Genomic DNA, 16,528 nt, shown 5'->3' with positions numbered 1-16,528 from the left:
GTGTCGCGGAGGAGGTAGTCGAGGTAGGGCGTTCTCTAGTCGTTCGAAGGGTCGGGCTCTGCAGCTAGGTGAAAGGTCCTTGTGTGGTTTTGGTAATTGAGTGACAACCTAGGTGGACTAATTATGTTTATGTGAGATACACAGGTGATTAGTCCACATGTACATATGTGTGGGCAACATATTCCATGAAGGTGAAAATGTCTTGGAGATGTTGCAAAGCTCACACATGTGATGATGAAGGAGCTCATTGCACATGAGACATGACATTGAGTCATGTGATCAAGGTGGAGAAGATCAAGACAAGACTTGGCTTGATGGACCGGTTGCAAGCGTGAAGGGCAAGTCGGAGGCTTTGGAGCGATGGACCGCGTGGCGGTGAAGCTTAAGCAAGACTTGGCACCGATGGATGAAGGCAATGGTGAAAAGCAAGTGATGTCAAGATTGATGAACCAATATGATCATGTGATGATATGAAGTGGATCATATCATTGTTGATCATGATGGTGCATGTGTTGCATCAACATTGGAGGAGATGGAATGGAATGCGCAAGGCAAAGGTATAACTTAGGGCATTTCATTTCACCGGTCATAGGTGTGTAGAGAAGTTGATGACCGGGTTTAGGATAGATGGCCGTACTATCAAGAGGGGCAAACTTGTTTGCATATCGGTCATCTAGTGCCACTCGAGTGATCTAACTTTGCATCGTCGCTAGGATCGAGTGGCGTGGCAAGTTGAGTGGCTAACACCCTTTGGGAAATGATTGTGAAAATGCTAACACACATACACATGGTGGTGTACACTTGGTGGTGTTGGCACATTTGATCAAGGGTGGTGAAGTTTAGGTGCCAGGGTAAGAAACTCCACCGGCGAAGTGTCCGCCCGTAGAGTGCGGATAGTCCGACGGTGCCATCGGCACCCTAGACAGAATAAAAATTATAGCGTGGCAACAAAAATCTATTGCCACACTATCGCTCGTTGTATTTACCACCTCTCGCTATGAAGATGAATATGGCAAGTGCTCGTATTGCCACGCCAATGAATGTTGCGATAACGTCCTATTGCAATGCTTGGCAACGTTGCAAGAAAAGCTAACTCTTGCAACACCAAACTAGCAATGGTTGCAAGTTCTTATTGCAACGTGACTTTTTGCAACCATTGCCAACAAACACGATTTCGTGGTATGAACTACCTTTTGCAACAAAATTGGGCCTATTGCAACGTTATCTCGTCGTTGCGCAAGGGTTAGAAGTTTATAGTGTCATCTAAGTGCCACTCGAGTGATCTAACTTTGCATCATTGCTAGGATTGAGTGGCATGGCAAGTTGAGTGGCTAATCCTTTAAAAAATGATTATGAAAATGCTAACACACATACACATGGTGGTGTACACTTAGTGGTGTTGGCACATTTACAAAGGAGATGAAATTGGAGTTGATGTGGATCAACTCGACGATGGAACGGAGGTGAGAAGGGTTTGAAACTCCATCGGTGGAGTGTCCGCTCGTAGAGTGCAGATAGTCCAACGGTGCCACCAGCGTACTAGACAGAAAAAATAGGGTCTCATAGAGTGCACCGGACGTTGGTCATGCAGTAACCGGACGCTAGGGTTCTGTGTCCGGTCAATGGCGATAGATAGCGTGCAGGCGTCGGTCATCGACCGGACGCTGGTGCTGGAAGTGACCAGATGATGACTGTGTGTGTCCGATCAGTGTGATGTGTGGTGACGTAGGCAGAGTAGAAAGGCCAGAGAGTGACCAGACACTGGTGCTGTGTCCGATCACGATCGACCGGACACGTCCGATCATGTCTGGTACCTTACTGGAAACGACCAGACGCTGGGGTTGCTGTGTCTGGTCAGTTCAAGCTACTGCGTCCGGTTGGCAGATGACCATTGAGATCGGGCGAACAGTATTTGAAGCAGGGGACACATGACGTGCATCGCACGACTAGACGCTGGGGTCCAGCGTCCGGTCGTCCCGACTTTTGCCCAGTGAAGGGGTAACAGCTCTATTTGTTCATGGGGTTATAAATAGAAGTCATGGTCGGCCTTGGGCCAGCAGCTGAGCACACTAGAGCCTTGGTGGCTTGTGTAGTAGTGCTTGGGAGCCCCCCATCTCACATATACTTGATAGTGATCATTCGATTGTGTGAGAGAGCGATTCAAGTGCGATTGCATCGTGAGTTTGCATTGAGTGGCACTAGGTGATCGAGTTGCAAGCCGGTGGTGCTTGTTACTCTTGTAGGTTGCCACCTCCTAGATGGCTTGGTGGTGGTCTCAGTTGAAGCCCGCAAGAAGCTTGTGCGGTGCTCCGGAGAAGAGCTTTGTGAGGGGCATTGTGCTCGCCCCACGGGAGCCGCAAAGAGCAACTCTAGTTGAGCGTGTCATTGAGCTACCCTCACTTTTGGGGTAGGTTCTTGCGGTGCTCGACGTGTAGGCTTGGCGGGTGATGCCAATTAGTCGCCGAACCACCAAGTGAGCGGTCGACACAACGGGGACTAGCGTGTTGGCAAACACGTGAACCTCGGGAGAAAAATCACCGTGTCAACCTTGTTCTTCCCGTTGGTTTGCAATCCCCTTTCACAAGCTTGTATTTATATTTCATATAAATTGTACTTGTGTAGTTGCTCTTGTAATTAGTTAGCTTGTGTAGCTTACTAGTTACCTTCTTGCTTGTGTAACATAGAAGTAGCTCCCTTGCGTGGCTAATTTGGTTTGTGTAACCTTGTTAGTCACATTACTTTGTTTGTGTAGCTAAATAATTGCGCTCTCTAATTTGGCATTGGTTGCCTTGTTATTGAGCATTGCTAGTGAGCTTAGGTGGCTTTGTGCTTTTGCTTACTAGCTTGTGTAGGAGCTCCCTTGTTGCTTGAAGTACTAGTGTCACAGGTTTGTATGACCTTGCTTCTAGAATTGGTTAGGTGAGCTCTAGCTAGCCCGACACCTTTATTGCTTAATTAGTATCTTTGGAAGGTGCTAGAGAACATAAATAAAGGGGTGTAGTCTTGGCTAGACCGATAGTTTTAATTCCGCACTTATTTTGGTAAGCTGACATGATTAATTTTAGAAAGGACTATTCACCCCCCCTCTAGTCCGCCATCTCGACCCTACACCAGGTCCTCTTCAAGCTCCATGACCTCAGGGTCGGACGGAGCAGTCGGCGGATCAGCCCTCGAGGCCGAATCAGACGGGCCATCCTCGGCCCATTCCGACCCTTCGTAGCGCACCAAGGGTTTGTGTTGGTCGCTAGCGAAGACACCCATTGGCACCGGCTATCGACCGGATGCCGCCTTCACGAGTGCGTCGGCCACCTCGTTGAGGCACCTCGGGACATGATTAAGTTTGAGGCCGTCGATCTTGTCGTCCAGCCATCGGACTTCTTGGCAGTACATAGCCATCTTGGCGTCGTGGCAGCTGGACTCCTTCATGACTTGGTTAACGACCAGCTAAGAGTCACCCCGAATGTCGAGGTGTTGGATGCCTAGCTCGATGGTGATGCGTAGACCATTGACGAGCGCCTCATATTCGGCCACATTATTTGATGAGGGAAAATGGAGCCGAACCATGTACCTCATGCGGACCTCAAGGGGTGATACGAAGACCAACCCTATGTCAACGCCCTTCTTCATCAGTGACCCGTCGAAGTACATCATCCAGCACTCTTGATCGACAACCGCCGGTGGCATCTGGACCTCGGTCCACTCCGCGATGAAGTCGGCCAGCACCTGGGACTTGATCGCCATTCGGGGGGCATACCCGATGCCTTGATCCATTAGCTCGAGTGCCCACTTTGTGGTTCTTCCTATGGCTTCCTGGTTATGGATGACCTCGTCAAGGGGGAACGACATCACTACTGTCACAGGGTGTGACTCGAAGTAATGGCGTAGCTTTCTTTTGGTGATGAGGACAGCGTATAGGAGCTTCTGGATTTGGGAGTAGCGGGTTTTGGAGTCGGATAGTACCTCGCTGATGAAGTACACTGGGCGCTGTACCTTGAGGGTGTGCCCCTCTTCTTCCTATTCTACTACCAGGGCGGTGCTAACCACTTGCGTGGTGGCCGCTATGTATAGCAGGAGGGATTCTCCATCGCTTAGAGGAACTAGGACCGAGGGTTTTGTTAGAAGGAGATTGACCATGTCAAGCACCTCCTAGGCCTCGACTGTCCACTCGAAGCGGTCGGCTTTCTTTAGGAGTCGATAAAGGGGGAGTCCTCATTCGCTGAGGCGTGAGATGAATCGGCTGAGGGCGGCGAGGCACCCTACGACACATTGAACCCCCTTTATGTTCTAGATTGGACCTCCTTGTGATGGCTGAGATTTTCTCTGGGTTGGCTTCGATGCCATGCTCGGAGACGATGAAGCCAAGCAGCATGCCCCTCGGGACCCCGAAAACACATTTCTCAGGATTGAGTTTGATGCAATTTGCCCGGAGTTTCACAAAGGTTTGCGTAAGATTGGCGACAGGGTGGTCAACCTGTTTGGACTTAACTACGATGTCATAGACGCAGGCCACAATAGTCCACCCGATGAGGTCCCCAAAGCAATTAAGCATACAACATAGGTAGGTGGCCCCAGCGTTCTTCAGACCGAACAGCATTGAGATGTAGCAGAATGATCCAAAGGGGGTGATAAAAGACGTCGCGAGTTGGTCGGACTCTTTCATCATGATTTGGTGGTAGCCGGAGTACGTGTCGAGGAAGCTGAGGGTTTCGCACCCTGAGGTAGAGTCGACTATTTGATCTATGCATGATAAAGGAAACGGGTCCTTTGGGCACGCCTTGTTGAGACCTGTGTAGTCGACACACATCCTCCATTTCCCACTCTTTTTTCATACAAGAACAGGATTTGCTAACCACTCTGGGTGGTGTACTTCCCTGATGAATCCAGCGGCAAGCAGTTTTGCTATCTCCTCACCGATGGCCCTGCGCTTTTCCTCATCGAAGCGGCACAGGCATTGCTTCACCGGCTTGGAGCCTGGGTGGATTTTCAAGGTGTGCTCAGCGACCTCCCTCGGGATGCCTGGCATATCCAAGGGTTTCCACGCAAAGATGCCTTTGTTGTCGTGGAGGAAGTCGACGAGCGCGCTTTCCTATTCGGAGGAGAGCGCGGTACCTATGCGTACCGTTTTACCCTCGGAGCTGCTAGGGTCTATGAGGACCTCTTTGGAGCCCTTTGCCGATTCAAACGACCCAGTCGATTTCTTTGCGTCGGGCGCTTCTTCGATGACCTCCTCCCTGAGGGCGGCGAGTTCCCTAGAGGCGACAATTGCTGTGGCGTGGCCGCAGCACTCGACTTCGCACTCGTAGGCCTGTTGGAAGGAGGTGCCGATAGTGATGACCCCGTGTGGGCCGAGCATCTTCAGCTTGAGGTATGTGTAGTTGGGGACGGCCATGAACTTTGCGTAGCATGGTCGTCCCAAGATGGCATGGAAAGTTCCAGGGAACCCTACCACATCAAAGGTGAGGGTCTTAGTCCTATAATTGGACTGATCCCCAAAGGTAACGGGCAGATCGATCTGTCCGAGTGGCGTGGCCTGCTTTCTAGGGATGACGCCGTGGAAAGGTGCTTGGACTGGGCGGAGACGCATTCAGTCGACGCCCATCACATCGAGCGTCTTCGCATACATGATGTTGAGGCCGCTGCCTCCGTCCATTAGAACTTTGGTGAGGTGCTTTGGGCCAACAATCGGGTTGACGACAAGCGGATACCTTCCCGGATGCGGGATGGTGTTCGGATGGTCGGTCCGATCGAAGGTTATGGCGGACTCCGACCACCGGAGGAAGAGGGGGTGGTCGGTTGGGCCGTGTAGACTTGGAGGCGTGCGACCTTTTGACAACGTTTGGAGTCATAGGCCGTTGATCCTCCGAAGATCATGAGGCAGCCGTCCGGCGTTGGAAAGCCGTCCTCCTTCTCCTCAGCGTCATCGGCGGCGGGGCAGGTTCCTTCCCCTGCTCCCCCTTGTTGGCGCTTCCGTCCAAGAACTTGCGCATGAGGTCGCAGTCCTTGAGCAGATGCTTTACGAGGAAGGCGTGGTTCAGGCATGGCCCCTTGAGCATTTTCTCAAAGTGGTTCGGAGCGCCCTCCGTGGGCTTCCGACCACCCTTACGGTCAGCAGTAGCCACGAGTGGGTCCTCATGCCATTGCTTCTTGTTTTTCCTTTTGGTGAAACGATTGGAGGTGCCTTCACCGGCACCCTCGTCCCGCCTTGCCTTATTGTTGGAACGGTCGAAGATTGCTCTGACCGCCTCCTCTCCTGAGGTGTGGCTGGTGGCGATGTCCAGGAGCTCCTTGGTGGTCCGTGGACCCTTGCGTCCCAGCTTGTGAACCAAAGACTCGCAGGTTGTCCCGGACAAGAAGGCTCCTATCACGTCGGCGTTAGCGACGTTTGGGAGCTCGTTGCACTGTCGGGAGAAGTGCCGGATATACCCGCGGAGGGTTTCGTCGGCCTTCTAGCGACAGTTCTTGAGGTCCCAGGGGTTCCCAGGACGTTTGTACATGCCCTGGAAGTTCCCCACAAATATCTCCCTTAGGTCCGCCCAACCCTAGATGGCATCGGACGGAAGGTGCTCCAACCACGCTTGTGCCGAATCAGCAAGGAATAGTGGAAGGTTGCGGATAATGAAGTCGTCATTATCTGCACCACCGGCTTGATAGGCAAGCCGATAGTCTTCAAGCCAAAGTCCAAGGTTTGTTTCCCCGGAGTACTTAGGGATGTTGGTAGGTGGTCGATACCTTGGTGGGAACACAGCGTTGAGGATGTGACGGCCGAAGGCCTATCCTCGCTGCCGTCGTAGCGTCCGCCGCATCGAGGATGATAGCCATGGTGGGCCCCTTCCCTCAGGTCACCAACTGGTCCTTGGTCGACGTTCGGTCTCATTGATGGTTCGGCCTTCCCCGAGCCCCCACGCGTGGTGGGGATTCAGTCAAGGGCTGGCTCGTTTTGTGACTATCGCCCCATCAGCGGTTTTTCACAACTAGAGGGGTTAAGGCGACGTCACTTGCCTCGATGGCTCGAGTGACGTGCTTTATGAGCTCGCTAACGGGGATGTTCGGACATAATCTGCTCCCATTGCTTTGCGATAGAGTCGGCAAAGCCCTCGGGTGGCATTCCGTTGCTCCTTGCCCCGCCTTCCAACAGATTCCCCCTCAATGGGGTTTCTATGGGCTCGGCGAGGGGCTAGATTGAACTAGAAGGTTGAGCTGACCCTATCCGCGTCAACGTGGGTTGGGCAAAGGCTGTCGAGGCTCATCTACGTTTTCTCCCCTAGCTCTTGTTCGACACAGGGCGGCTCTGGACCCTTCGCGGGTCAGCCTTCGAACCTCGGTCTCTCGATCCGGCTCGGGCCCCCGAGCCCTTTAGGGTCTGATAGGGGTTGGCCATGTTTTCGCGCGTTACCCCGTCCTCGGTTTCCGTAATCAGAGGGGCTGAGTCGACGACACTTGCCTCGATGGCTCAAGTGCCGCGCTCAATGAGCTTGCTATCGGGTATGTTCGTGTAAAATCCGGGTCCATCATTCGCTTGACGGGATCGGTAGAGCCCTCATGTGGCATTTCACTACTTCTTAACCCGCCTCTCCATAGATGCTCGAGCCGTTTGATAGGCTTAGGTGGCCCGTTGGCCTCTCCTCGAGGAGATTCTGTGGGTTTGGCTCGGGGTTAGAATCAAACGAGAAAGGTTGAGGTGTCCCTGTCCGCTTCTGAGCGGGGTCGGGCAAGGCCACTGGGGCTCGTCTCTGTTTTTCTCCCCTGGCTCTGTTTGACGCAAGGCGGCCTCGAGCCCTTCGCGGGCCGGCCTTCGAACCTCGGTCAGTCGCCGCTCATATTGAATAAGGCGGCTGCCACTTCGTGACGCGACACGAAGCGTTGAGATACAAAGATTTACATATGCAATGCTTGGATGTATGGTTTTAATGTGTCACTAAATTGGAACCAAAGTGGGGTTTGGTAACGTTACCTTGCGACGCCAACTGTCGGTGTTTCGAACAAACACCGGCTAGTAAATTTATAATTGATGCGCGTTAGGCCCGGATGGTGCGTTAAAGGACACAAGGTTTATACTGGTTTGGGCTGAATGTCCCTACGTCTAGTCTGTTGCTGCTTGTGTTATTAGCACCGAAAAAAGGTTCGTAGCAGGGGGTACAAATGATCGAGAGAGGGACTGGTCCCAAGTCTCTGATGGAATGATCAAAAAGGTTGCCAAGAGCTTAGTCGCTGCTCAGTTGTGTATGAAGTGTCGTGTGTGTTCAACTTATCCATCAAGAGTTGGTCTCCTTTGTTGGAGGAAGCACACCCCCTTTTATAGATGAAGGGGACGACTTTACAAGTGAGAGGGAAAGGGTGCGTATGCTACCGAGCCTTGTTGTCCATGTCTACGGAGCCTTGTTGCCCACACCGGCGGGTACCAGATAATGGTAGGTGCCTATAACACTGTCGATGTCACTGTAGAATGTCAGGATGGCTGCAGAGTACTGCTCCGCGTAGGGTATGGTCTCTGGTACAGTGGTTTTGACTTGCGAGCCTTGCCTTGCCTTTCTCCGCATGTCTTCTAGTTTCTACGAGCCCCGGTCGAAGGGACGCGGGGTCAGAGTTAGAAGTAGCGCCTTGGGCAAGGCCTTTCGATCGGAGAGGGCGTCCGGAGGCCGAAGTGAGTGCTCCGATCAGAGTGGTGGGCCTAAGGGGTCATCGAGCGGGTGCCGCTCCTTTCAGACCATGGCGTGGTGACCGTACATCCATCACTGTAGAGGGCGCGAGTCTCTTCCTGGACCGTAGTGGTTGTCGTATGTCTATGTTAGGTTCCGTGTCTGAGGGCTGAAGGCGGTGCCTACAATACTGTTCAGACTCTACAATGCCGGAATGGTCTAAAGTGCCCATCCCGTCGTACCCTGGCGGTACTTTTCCTGCCGCGGCGCAGGGCATGGTCCTTGGTGCCGCGTTTCACTCGAATGTCATGTCGTACCCTGTGCTCATCCTTATGAAGGAGCAGGGTGTACTTGTAGGGCGAGGCGGAGTCTGCCCTCGGCCATCGAGCGAGGCGGAGATGGCCCTTGGTCGTCGGGTGAGGCGGAGCCAGCCCTCGAGGGTCGGGCGAGGCAGAGCCAGCCCTCGGGGGTCGGGCGAGGCGGAGCCAGTCTTCCGTCGTTCGGGCAAGAAGCGTAGTAGCGTTCTTGTCTAACCGGAAGCGTCAACATTCGATGATTATTAGTTCCACCTCATTGGGTACCCCGGTATTAGGTCCCCGACATAGGGTTTATCTAGAAAACCATCAAGGTGGACCTACACGTCGAAATTAATCGCGCTTATCCGCAGCGAAACGGACACCGAAAGGCTCTAGAAGACTCGAGAGGACTCCACACCGAGGCGGAGCCCGAGTGGCTGCCAGGTGGGGCCTATAGGCCGCCCGCCCCCTAGGCCCACATGTTAGTCCCTCCTTCGAATGTTGGTTCTCCACCGCCTCCTAGGTTGTATCTACGCCGTCCTTTAAGTCGGTTTGATCCAAGGGCTCACGATGGACACTCCGGCCTATATATATCAGCCCCTGCCACCCACCTGAGGAGATTGAGAAGTCATTTGAGAAGACAGAAACCCTAATCATCCTCAGAGCTCCATCAATTCTAGGGCATAGCTAGTTAGGCTAGGTCTAGAGGGAGGCAAGTAGGCTTCACTTGGATTTCCGATCGTGTCAAGACCGTAGTTTGGTATAATCTTTGTACCCTCTCTTTTGTATCTCCATTACTTTTATATGCTTGCTACAATTATTTTGACAATGTTAATATTCATCTCATTTATGTTCTTCATTATAATGTTCATTGTCTACTTTGATTATATGCTTAGTATAGTTGGATTATCATCATGTTCATGCATAAGTTCGTATAGCGCTCACTCTAAGGATCCATAGGTGGGTGGTCGACATTGTGTAAGTGTGGTGCTTATACGTTGTTTATCTACGAATTCACCCTATATTCTAGGTCATGTGGTAGATCACGGATGTGACACTCCCGTTGATTTCTTTGTAGTCCACTCCCCGAATATAGGTATGCACGTAGGATGCGGTTATGAAGAAAGACAAGCTCTGTTCTTAATCTTCCTTAGTAATATCCCTTATGTGTAGATATGACGATGGTCTTAACAATGACTACTAGGTATAATTGCACTAATCAATGTATGCTTTGACTTGTAATTAAGAATGACTTAGGAATTATTCATCTAATATTCTACTTGATCATGCTAATGTCATAGAAAGGACTACTATGAGTGATTTATCATTACCATTGATCAATACTTATCATATATATATCTTATCCTATGACTTACCCCTGTTATGAGTAGAATATTGGTTATGGTTTACTTCTCCATCAATAGTATAAGTTATTAATACATGTCCATGCTAGACCTTCTCTGTGATAAAAATATAAATAACGATACCTGAAATACTCTCAGGTGAAGTGCTACAATGGTATATTATCTGTGCCCTTACAGATCCTTTTCATTCATATATTTATATTTTCTTTCTTGTCACATAAAATGATAAAGAACTGCTTAGTATTATTCTAGTAATAATACTATGTAGTACCAACAAGCATCTCTGACATCATCACTAGGAATGACAACCTAGTAAAGTAATATTAGGAGATATAGATTTATAATAGGTGGCTACTAAAACAAGTGACAAGTTAATAGATACCCAGAAGCATCTATGGGATGTTTTTCAAAGCTTTATTTTACTACAAGTTTACACAGTCGACCTACTGCCGACAATACACCAGTAGACAAACTACTTTTACTCCCGGTTCGCAACCCCCTTTAGTCCCGGTTTTGGAACCGGGAGCACGAATCCGGGACTAAAGGGCCCCTCCTTTAGTCCCGGTTTCGCGCCCGGGACTAAAGTTCCACCTTTAGTCCCGGTTGGTAATACCAACCGGGGCTAAAGAGGCCTCCCGGCCTGACCACGTAAACCGGTCCTTTAGTCCCGGTTGATAATACCAACCGGGACTAAAGATTTTTTTTCTTTTTTTGTTTCTATTTCTATTTTCACGCTGCTACTAGGTTTTTTTGTTTGTATTTCTATTTTCCTTTTTTTTTCTATTTTCACGCTGCTACCGAACTAAAGGTTTTCTTTTTTTTTGTTTCTATTTCTATTTTCTTTTTTTTCTTTTTTTAATTGATGATTCGTTTTGGTTTTTGAATACGCATTCTACGCTGCTAGTATATACGTACATTTATAATGTTCAACATTTTGTATAAACTATAGTACGAAGGACCTTTAGTTAAGGATCAGCGGTACAATCCTATAGAGCAGATCCTGTTCAAGTTCGTGCTGCATGGTTCGAGAGCTGAGCTTTTAAGTTAGCTTTCACTCTTCTGAGCAAGCGAGGTGGTGCTAATAGGTGGGACTGGCCAGCAATTCCAACATATTGCGTACTGGGCCGGCCCATCGAAGCTCCTATAAACACCCGGGACTAAAAGACCTTTAGTCCCGGCTGATAATACCAACCGGGACTAAAAGTATATCTTTAGTCCCGGCTCGTAATACCAGCTGGGACTAATTGATTTTCTACGTACGTAGCAGCTAGCTAGCAGAGAGTTTTGGTCCCGGCTAATGTACTGACACGTACTGACACGTACTAGCTAGCTAATGTAGCAGCTACTGACACGTACTGACATGTACTAGCTAGCTAATGTAGCAGCTACTGCTGGATACTGACTTGAATACGTAAAAGTTTCTGAAAGAAAACATGAACTGTCCAATGCTTCTGCTGGATACTGACTTGAATGAGATTCCATCTACCCTGCGTATAATTATGAGATCATAGAGGCAGCAGCAGGCTACGTAACCTTTAGTCCCGGTGGTTGACAGCAACCGGGACTAAAGGTCCCTTCTAGTCTCGGATGGAGCCTCCAGCCGGGAGTAGACTTTTACTCCCGGTTGGAGGGACCAACCGGGAGTAAAAGTTAACCTTTAGTCCCGGTTGGTAGCTCCAACTGGGACTAAAGGTCCCCTGTAGCAAAAGCCTGCCGAGTAGCCATTGGACAGGGACCTTTAGTTCCGGTTGAAGCTACAAACCGGGACTAAAGGTCTCTTTAGTCCCGGGCGCGAGAAATACCGGGACTAAAGCCAAATTTCAAGACAGGATCAAAGGTCGTTTCTCTACTAGTGATAGTAATGTATAATACTAGCTCAAAAATTGTCAATGGTAGGAATACCGTATATAACGACCCATCTCAACTCCTTTTCCTATATACAAGTTGTACGGCGGTTAGAACACAAAAACATACTTGGACTTGTTCTACTACACCAGAGATATACTAGTATTATTATTCAGTTGTTTCTTATATTCATGTACACATGTTTTTCAACCCTTGTGTTACTAAACACGCTCTAAACAAATTTGCACAAACGGAGTCCTAAAAGTCCGGCCGGAGATTGATCATGCCACACAGGTGACAGCCTTCTAGGTTCTAACAAAGAGGGAGAGGGCGTCAACTAGCATATAGTACTATAAATAATAAGGAGAAGAGAGAAGAGAGGTGTCGTGATCCCAAAGTCCCCAACGCTCCAGCTTGCAAAGGAGACAAAGCAGCGAAAGATCGAGCATGTCTGCTTGCTCGTTTTCTGTACGGGCAGGAACGTGCAGAGATCCTAATCGTGCCTCCCTCAACTTGCTAGGCTTTTTTCTTGCTCCGATCCCTCTTGCTACCTCCACTCCCTTTGTCTACCCACTACTTGCAATGTCATCTACCGATGTAATCTCGATAATGTATACCACAATTCGAATTCTATCATTTGTAGCGATGAAGAATGGGTAATTTATAATTATTCATGGCTATGCTAATGATGGCTAGTCTTCCTCTCGAAACAATGACCTACTCTTCTAGTAAGAGCTTGTTTGACGCGAGTACTTGTAGATCTGGCTCCTCCTAAACCAGCACGGTAGAGCATTGTTCACATGAGTTATCTTTCTCTGTCTTCATGAAATGAATGTGGAGTCAGAAGAAGCCACGATTTATAGCTCCTGATCTGGTACAGTAGTGAGGAGCCCGAGCCCAAAAGAGCCCGGCCAAATGGGCCCTAAAACCTTTTCTGTTTTTCATTATGGTGTTAGGGTTTCCCGGTGGCAGTGAAAAGCAAACCTTAAGATGTCATGGAAGCAAACCATATTGAATCAAACTACTAGAGTATTTGATGCATGAACAGGTAGAGAAGAATTGACTCTTGTTAACGATTCGATGCAAGCACATTATTGCTAACTAAGTTTTGTCCATAGGAGTACTAAAGACATCATTGCACTTATCTTACCTATTTAGGGCTGGTTTTGATACACATGGCTAGTTATTAGTTAAGGCTAAAATTTTGTCCAAGTTAGTTATGGTTGGCTAGCTAGTTGGCTAACAACTAGTTGAAGACTTGGTTAAAAAATTAGCCCACCTGTTAATCCTCTCTTTTGATGCACTAGGGCTAATTTTGCTAGCTAACTAGTAATTAACTCTTGTATATTCAACAAACCCTTAGTTTGGAAGGGTAATTAATAAAAAAAAGCATTCGACCGAACAATTGTTGCCTACCAGCCACACTAGAAGCCCTATTTTTGTTATCTAATGAGGACACTAAATAAGAAGAAATCCATATCAACACATTCTAAAAATGAGACACAGGGAAAGCATTTTTAGTCAAAAACTGCCATAGAGAATCCCTTCAAACACGACTATCGCATGTCCTTGTCTCTGAGCAAGCATCATCCAGAAATGCTCAAATACGCACACAAAACAAACCCAGGAGCCAGGTGGGTCTCGTGGGGCCCACATGTCGGTCCCAGCGGGGACGCCCCGGGATACGTTTCCCCGATGGCGCGTAGCTATTTTTGCAAACGGAAGCCGGATTTGGGCCAATAATAGCGCGTCTCCCCTGTTCCTTCTGCCTGTCGTCTACGTCCCTTCCGGCCGCGTCCTTCGCCTCCCAAGATCTCCCCCCGTTGTCTCCTTCCCCCGGCCATCTCCATCCTCCGGCACCGGATTGTCGTCGCCGCCTTGCCCTGGCCCCTTCCTCGAAGACCCATTCCCACACCGCTTTATGCCAAGTTGCCGCCTCCGCGTATTCGCGCGCGCCGCGGTCGGTGTCTCAGCTTGATTGGCCCGGATTGGCCCAGGAGCACGGCGAAAGGCGGCGTCTTGGTGTGACGCGGCCGCGCTGAATTAGTTGCCGCCGCCGCTGGTGCCGCGGTTTGAGAGTGCGCGCAAGGCTTTTCGCTCTTCCTGCCCTGTGTGGGGAGTGGTCGGCAGGCAGGGTCAAAGGAGTCGGCTTTTCCTCTTGTCCCTATCGCATTGTTGATCTGACGCGGTTCTTGGGGAATTCGGATTGGGGATCGGCGGAGGGGGAAGTCGTCGTGAAGGAGGCGGCAGCGGTTCGCGTTAATCCAGGAAGGGATTTGATTGCGTTGGGATTTGGGAGGTGGTGGCTGTTCTGTTGCTGCTCTTGTGTTCTGTTGTTGCTCTTGCTGTTCTTGGCATGAGCGTTGGAGATGGGGACGGACTACTACAATGTGCTCAAGGTGAACCGGAACGCCACGGAGGAGGACCTCAAGAAGTCATACCGCCGGCTGGCCATGAAGTGGCACCCCGACAAGAACCCTGGCGACGTCAAGAAGGAAGCCGAGGCCAAATTCAAGAAGATCTCCGAGGCCTACGAGGTATGGAATTTGCAGCGCGACATTTTTTTTTTACTTTGCAGTTACGTTGGATGCAACTGCAGCGCCTCCTAGCTTAGCTTTTGCGGCGCAGGCCTGATTACACTTTGGAGTATTTGGTAGTAGTTGCTACTGGTATACCTCTGAATTGCAAGCACAGTTTGGATATATTTTCATGTGCTTGTTACAGAGAAAGTCCATTTTGACTAGTACAGATTAATAGTAGTTGTTTTGTTTGCGAACCTTGTTTTGTTTGCGAACCGGATATATCACGGAGATTCATGTCGACCTGTGTGTTATGTCGGTTTTCAATATGTTGATCTGTGCTATCCTGATCGAGTGGTCGATCCTGCCTCGAGTGATAACATTGTGTGTAATTTCTAATTGAACTCTTTCTAATTCTATGGCTGGTCATTTCTGCTCCTTTCAGGTTTTGAGTGATCCCCAGAAGAGGGCGATATATGATCAATATGGTGAAGAAGGTCTGAAGGCCTCCGCAGATGGTGGTGGTTCCACATCAACGAATGGGGCTGCCAAGCAACGTTTCAATCCTCGCAATGCTGAAGACGTGTTTGCTGAGTTCTTTGGCAGCAGCAAGCCTTTCGAGAACATGGGGCGAGCGAAGTCAATGAGGTTCCAGACAGAAGGTGCTGGCACTTTCGGTGGGTTCGGTGGGAATGAGAACAAGTTCAGATCATACAATGAATCGATTGGCACCAGTTCGAGTCAGGCTCGGAAGCCGCCACCTGTGGAAACCAAACTGCCCTGCTCACTTGAAGAGTTATACGCAGGTTCAACACGCAAGATGAAGATATCCAGGAACGTTGTGAAGCCGAATGGGTAAGCATTTTTTGTAGCTGGGTTCTTGCTTTGCATCATCTTTCACATTTGAGACTACTCAGCTTTATTTACAATTAGAAACTAGACGTGTTTCACCTACGAAAGCACACCCTTGTAGTTACAAGGATAATGTATTTCAATTTTCAGGTCATAAATAACTAAAAAATGCTAATTTGAACAGATTAACAGTCTTACCTCAGTTCTCTTACTGCTGGGTTTTAAACAGGCAACTAGGGACCGAATCGGAGATTTTAACAATCGATATAAAGCCTGGCTGGAAGAAGGGAACTAAGATCACATTCCCCGACAAGGGCAACGAGCAGCCAAACCAGCTCCCTGCTGATCTCGTCTTTGTTATCGATGAGAAGCCCCATGATCTGTACACAAGGGAAAGCAACGATCTCCTGGTCCACCGGAAGATTGATTTGGTGGATGCATTGGCAGGAACTACGGTCAATCTGAAGACCCTAGACGGGCGTGACCTGGTGATTAAGCTCACAGATGTGGTGACACCTGGTTATGAGCTTGTGATTGCAAAGGAAGGGATGCCTATCGTCAAGGAGAACGGGAGAAGAGGCAACCTGAGGATCAAGTTCGATGTCAATTTTCCTAAGAGGTTGTCGTCAGAGCAGCGGCACAGCATTAGGAAGGTTCTTGGAGGTCAACATCAGCAGCAGTGAGCAGACTTTTGAAAGAAGATTACTTACCCATGCAATGCAGAATTGCAGACTAATTCAGATGTTCTTCTCTTTCTTCAGCTGGCTTGTATGTTTAGTTAATTTTCCTGTGCTATTTTCTGATCTTCTCCCTTATTGGAAAAATAGTGATGTTGAAGACCACAGGTGTAATACAAGAATGTTGTCTTTGAGTCTTCATTTACAGATTTGAGTGTTAGGGCTGTCCATATCCTTTTCCTATGAATTCTGTTTATTGATGTAAACAAAAACAACCTGATATCAGCGTTGCACAACGATGAAGGTTACAATCATGGTATTACGTGAAAAAGACTGAAT

The 16,528-nt window shown here is 49.1% G+C and overlaps 1 protein-coding gene across 1 annotated transcript; it reads left to right on the top strand.

Annotated features, from left to right (window-relative positions):
• The first annotated feature begins 13,920 nt into the window (after nt 1-13,920).
• Nucleotides 13,921-16,528, top strand: LOC136472207 (uncharacterized). Its single transcript, XM_066469941.1, has 3 exons — nt 13,921-14,678; nt 15,106-15,515; nt 15,742-16,528. Exons 1-3 carry the CDS (start codon nt 14,511-14,513, stop codon nt 16,193-16,195), a joined length of 1,032 nt encoding a protein of 343 aa, XP_066326038.1. The 5' UTR covers nt 13,921-14,510; the 3' UTR covers nt 16,196-16,528.

The sequence above is a fragment of the Miscanthus floridulus genome, chromosome 8 (genome assembly GCF_019320115.1).
Source record: "Miscanthus floridulus cultivar M001 chromosome 8, ASM1932011v1, whole genome shotgun sequence".
NCBI lineage: Eukaryota > Viridiplantae > Streptophyta > Magnoliopsida > Poales > Poaceae > Miscanthus > Miscanthus floridulus.
Note: the sequence above shows the minus strand (reverse complement) of the source record. Positions and strands in the feature narration are given on the sequence as shown.

Bases quoted from the DNA above. Each gene is read 5' to 3' on its own strand.
- LOC136472207 (XM_066469941.1), top strand. From the start codon at position 14,511: ATGGGGACGGACTACTACAATGTGCTCAAGGTGAACCGGAACGCCACG. The intron at 14,679-15,105 runs GTATGGAATTTG...TGCTCCTTTCAG, and splicing joins AGATCTCCGAGGCCTACGAG to GTTTTGAGTGATCCCCAGAA. The intron at 15,516-15,741 runs GTAAGCATTTTT...GGTTTTAAACAG, and splicing joins AACGTTGTGAAGCCGAATGG to GCAACTAGGGACCGAATCGG.